The 6,000-nt window shown below is 34.3% G+C and overlaps 1 protein-coding gene across 1 annotated transcript in view; it reads right to left on the bottom strand.

Annotated features, from left to right (window-relative positions):
* The window catches only part of LOC140227041 (uncharacterized), a 36,495-nt gene extending 32,810 nt beyond the window's left edge, over positions 1-3,685 (bottom strand). Inside the window, exon 1 of the mRNA XM_072307472.1 lies at positions 3,664-3,685. Coding sequence (XP_072163573.1) covers positions 3,664-3,685 — 22 coding nt within the window. The remainder of the gene's footprint in view (positions 1-3,663) is intronic.
* Between the last annotated feature and the right edge of the window lie 2,315 nt (positions 3,686-6,000).

Below are 6,000 nucleotides of genomic sequence, written 5' to 3' on the forward strand. Positions count from 1 at the left end.
TTTGAGCCTAATCTCTCCGGGAGCTCTCAGACAACGCAGATGTATTGCAGCACAGCAAATCGCTGTTGTGATAAGACGTTTATTGAAATGTGTTTAAAGTAAATACTGTTGCAAATTCTCCCTTCGTTTCAGTTGCCTGATAATTGTTCTTTACCCAAGTATTTACTTCTTACTACACTTGATCTTCAAAACAGTAAGGATTAAAAATACATTGTGTGCTATTTATAATTTGTAATTTGTAGATGTTCTGATCTTCCAAGGTAAAAATTGATGCGAAGGTCTGATATGGTAATAGTATAACTAAGTATAACTAATCTCCAGAAAAAAAAAAAAATGTTCTGTTCTATTGCAATTGAAAATTTTGGTCCCATGGTTCTGTTCAACTGTGGTACGTAATAATAAAGGCTACTTTACTCGGGAAGCAAATTACATTTTTGTTTCTATTTCTTTTACCATCATGATAATGTTTATAGTTACTGCTGATTTGCTTTCAATGTGATAAAAGCATAATGGCATATCAAACTCTATCTTAGATTGTAAGAAGAAAGCGTAGATACCTATTTCATATTCTTAAGACCTGCAAATAATCGAATGATTTCTGTAATGCTGTTGTCTTTGAGAAACAGTTGTACACACATTTTTCCCTATAAACCTTTAAGAAAATGTAAATCAGTCTCTGCATCTACGTTTCTGTCATGTCTATCTCAAAGTTATTCAACTGAGAGAATGTTTGCACCCCTGACAAGTCTGAGATGTGTATGTGTGTGTGGTGTGTGTGTGTGTGTGTGTTTTGTACTTGCTTGGTTGTGTGTGTGCGTGTGTGTGTGTGTGTGTGTGTGTGTGGTCAAGTTACACCTAAAAACATTAAAACCTGGATTCATACTATACCTGATAAATCATTGTTATTATTGTTGTTGTTCAAAGAATTGAGGCATTTTAACCTTACGGATACAATTCATGCAATCAACCAAACATCAACAACTTATAACGATAAACAAAGTACTTAATATTATTTTGTCTGTTCAAATCTTTTCATCTCAATGGAAATAGTTAAATAAATCAAAGAAAAGATAGAAATTAAAACAGGAGTCTCAATATTAACACATGCGTGTGTGTGTCTTTGAAACGAAGTGTATGTGCAGATGTCTATACAATTCTTTTTCATACCCATTTTATTTTAGTTTTTTTTTTTTTTGCCAGTTCCCATACAGTCATAATAGTTGCCACTCATGCATTTTCATACTAAAAATTATACATATTTCAAGTTCATCTTAATTGTAGCACATGGCATAAGAAGTGTAATGAAATCCATTTTCAGACTTTACCCAAACTCGTACTTTAGTTGTCAATATTAATCCAAATCCATACTTTTGTTAAAACAACATGAATGATAAACCACATATATTTATGCTCCCAATGAAAAAAAATCTTACATCAAGAGATAAAAAAACATACACTTAAAGATAATAAAAAAGAATGGACATTTCAATAAACTATAAACTGTGTATGCAAATGAAGTAAAACAAGAATATACGGTAATTGGTAGATAACAACTAATCACATTTTAGTACATACATGGTAAGTTTTCAGAAAAAAATGAAAATGTTCAATTGTATCGATAATTTTGCAAGCTAACGTGTTTTACTATTCCTTATGTATATTTAAAAACACATAACGGGACTTTTATCATCCAGTTAACAAAATTGTCAAAGTAAATAAATCATAGAGATTGTTGCCATAGAGTTGGGATACGTCATTCTGCCTAATTACATTGATGAAAGGGTTGAGGCGCAGATATTTGTAAGTCAAGATACGTTCTTTTGGCATACTGAAGTGGCTTCGCGGGAGAATGCTTACGCGCCGTAAGTCAGGATACGTTCTTTTGCCTAATTGATATGTTGCCGCGTGAGGATTCTCGCACAACGTAAGTAAGGATACGCTCTTTTGGCAAACTAGAATTACTCATCAGCACAGTGCTGTGATTCGGTAAAATGCTGTATCTATTCTAAACATGGCAATTACTCTAAAACGGGAAGTCCTATTTTACTGAAATTTTCCCGAGATATTCTTTATTAATGCCTAAGAAACTTCGCTGCTTCAAAAGTGTTTTGCTCCTATGACGGAAAAATGGGAACCAATTGAATTTTCAAAGTCGTTTTTCTCAGAACATGATATTCTGAGTTACGTTGTTTTGCCTTATTACGGCCGTTCTTCTTCATTACGCTAAAACTTGATATATATATATATATATATATATATAAACGACTAGGAAATTATGTTTTGACCAGTTTTTTTTTTTTTTTTGTTTTTTTTTTTGGTAGAATAGTGTAATAAGGTGTCTCTTATAGAGTCCTTTTTTCTTTCCTTAAAAACCCTATAAATGCTCTTCGCTTTCAACTGTAATAACCTGAGAAAAGATTATACTGCTGCATTAAAGTTGGCATTAACCCTAGGCAGAATGTGTTAACAAATCATGCTTAATTTCAGCTTAATCTGATGATCACTTCATTGCTGTCGCTCCGGTGGTTTATATCCTTTTTTTTTTCTCGATTTCATCACACAACTAGCACGACTTGGTAGAGATTAAGCGCTTGAATAGACCGTGTACTTCAGAGCCTCTTTTCTCAGTTCACACTTTTCCCAAGTGTGTGTTTTCTTTCCAATATTTAGATAAGTTAGGAGAGTCTATTTGAGTTAAGTTTTACATCACTTCAAAGATTAGAGTCTGCTTTTTCAGGATCCGCTCTAAACTAAATAAAAACCAAAAAAAAAAAAACGCACATATCTGGCAACTTTTTGCTAGTTTTGAGATACATGGCCACGTTTTGCATGAACAGGTGAACTTAATTTTCGCTTAACTTTCACTTTCACTTCAATATGGGAAAAAACTATCCATATATGTTGTTTTTTTTTTCTGAGCATTCAAATGGTAAGACTTGTCAACGGTTAGCAGTTTAGTGAATCTTTCAAAATTTTATATTCAAAGGCTGTTGATCGCTTTTCTACTTTTAGTGCAAATTTTGAATATTACTTTTTTTGTGTGTGTTAATACATTTATACAATAAAATCGACCTGGAATATAATGACAATTTAGGAGACTGTGAGAAATAGAAATAACATACGTCTATATTAATGTGACCATTAATTTTTGTAATGTCACTATGAAGCATCATGAAACCTTTCGAATGTTCCACGAACTTTTAACAAAGATGAAAGCCCACCTGTTAATACACTCACCTTCCAAATTTCGCCTTTGTTTCCAAAAACAGCAATTCTACAGGATAAATTTTCCGCCGAAATTCCATGACAATTTTGATCAAAAATCACTAACGTAAAGATGTCATCCATGCAGTACTCTTCATTCAAGACAACGTAACTGTGTATCGGGTAAGTCTATAATGATATAACGTTACTGACTTTACCTTTATCTTTTTTTTTAAACTTTACCTATTTGGTTTTTTTTTTCATGTCTTTATCTCAAAAACAACGCATAGTTTAAGAATCTCAAAGCTTCATAAGGTAAAAGACAAATTTGGATTTTACGATTGTATTATCATAATTGTCCCTTGAAAATTTTGTTGTCGAATCTTCATGCATACTTTCACGCAAGAAAGAAAGGTGGTAAGGCCTATCCATAGTAATACTGAAGGCATAACTACTTACCCTCGTAACACTTCACGCTCATATTGAACTTCACTGGGTCGACATATATATGTTATCCGTAGCTCTACTTGATGGGCCAGAGATAATGTGAGGGATCCGGCCTGGTTTATGATCACACTCAGAAACGATCTGTTCGCTACTTCGTCCAGAACTTCAAATCCAATCACTGTGTGGTTGACAAACATAATTTCAGAATGTATTCGATGTCCACGAGGTGCCTGGAAAACCCAACTATCGCCTTTAACGAGGCAATCTACATCACACAGTATCTCTTGCTGTAGTGGCGTCCCCGAACAGTTAAGAAAGAAGTCTGGAAGGAATTTGAGATGCGAAGAAGTGTTTTTCTAATTAAGCGAGTAATGTTTGAATGAATAAAAAAAAAGGATAGCAAGGGATATTAGATAATATTCGATCCTTGGAAATGTCGCTACCCTGTCAACATGACAGAAAAAAAAATTACAATTTTCTCACACTAATTTCTTTCTGAATACTTTGCAGTAATGTCATTGTCTAATAATGGAGCATAAGGACTCTAAATATCTCAGAACCACGTTATCTAAAAAGATTGATTCGTCTGCGTCCAGGTAACATGTAGACGACCAACACTTCAGTCAACAGTAATGTCTTATGTTATACGAAAATGTGTAGAAAAGAAAAGTTGGGAACAGAGAGGATAATAGGCATAACAAATGTGCTCAAATTATTTGATAAGTTGCTTTTCCTCCGTTTTCAATCTTTACGGTATGAGATTTTTTTTTTGAGAGTTTTTAAAAAATGCCGTAAGGAGACTCATGAAATAGAGGTAGCTTTTATATTTGACATTCTTATGAATGAAATGATCCTACCGAGTTTGGGTTTATTGTGATTGAATCCCATCCAATGGCTATCATAATGCCCAAGGTATTTTCTACAACGCTCAAGGGAATCGAACACCTGCAAAGACCCATAGCATCAAAAGTGTTTGATTTTTTTATTTTTTTTATTTCTTAGTTGAATTGTTTAGAGCGGAGGTGGCCTGGTAATAACTCCAAACATGAAATTTTGTCTTTGTTTCTTTTTTTTTTTGCTCTAAATTTTGTAAATAAAATCACACTTTATTATCTTTGAAACTTCTCATTTCTGTATAAGAAGAAATACAACATGTCAATATAATGGTGTTGTAGAGAAAAGAAAAGAAAGAAAAATACGTACAAGTCTTGTAAGCTTCTTCCGTAGAAAGTGTGAGGAGCGAATTGTGAAGAACGACACCTACATACAACCATGCTAACAAAGTTATCGGTCTCTCCATCGCGAAAATCCAAATTGATCGAACACTGATATGCAGAATATCACTGGCAAAGCCTGCACACAAATTCTATTCAAGTGGGGGCATCTGCAGAAGAAAAAAATGGAGTGCAGTGTACAGAAATGAACAAGTTAACCACTGGTGACTCTGTCCTTGTTAATGTGGGTCTGCAAGAGAGTTGCGCGCATTGAAAGTGCGCAGCGATATGCCCTGGTCACTCACTGTAGGGATCAACGAGTCAGTCGGTCTTAAAATCAGTCTGAACGTGTGCCCATATAGAATTACAATGTAATATCTCGCTGCGTCCTCCAGGGTTTCGAGAAAGCTTTGTCATAGGTTCATTAATAACCACTTGAGAATGACACTATTCTCCGATCCATGTGTACAGAATACCCATAGATGTGATTAATAGCAGTGTGTCTTGGTTTTGTTTGTTCTTATAGCATGTATTCGCATTGAAGCTGAAAGCTGACGCACATCCTGAAGTGACAGGGAAAGTATCTTACCACAGTCCTCTTCCTCTACTTGTACATTATTATTTGAGGAAGCACACTTCTTGTCTTGATGCGACTTTGTTTGGACTTTCTGATTATGAGATACAAATCTATACAAAGAGTACAAAATGCTTCCGCAAGGTTTTGTAATAAGAGCAAAGAAGGGCGACCATGTACATCTCATTTTATGATTAGATTTCCGATTAGCACCGGGTTCAGTTTAAGATTTTATCCATAGTTTTCCATTGTCCAAGGAATCTTGGCCCTCCGTTTAATGTAAAGAATTTTTTTTCCAATATCATTTCAGTAGCCCTTGACACCTAAGATCTTAATCCAAACTTAAGCATTATACTGTAGATTGAAGCAGCTTTTAAAGACTATTTCAATGTGACTAATTGAATCGTATAGTTTAATGACGATGGGACTGTTTTCATTCGTCTACCCCTTTTCCGCATAGAGCACATGCATAGAGCACATGTTATTCATGTGCCTTATTAAAACTGGTTCATTGTAGCATCATTCCTAAGAACAAGATAACATTTTTAATGAATGATATTA

The sequence above is a fragment of the Diadema setosum genome, chromosome 4 (assembly GCF_964275005.1).
Source record: "Diadema setosum chromosome 4, eeDiaSeto1, whole genome shotgun sequence".
Classification (NCBI taxonomy): Eukaryota; Metazoa; Echinodermata; class Echinoidea; order Diadematoida; family Diadematidae; genus Diadema; species Diadema setosum.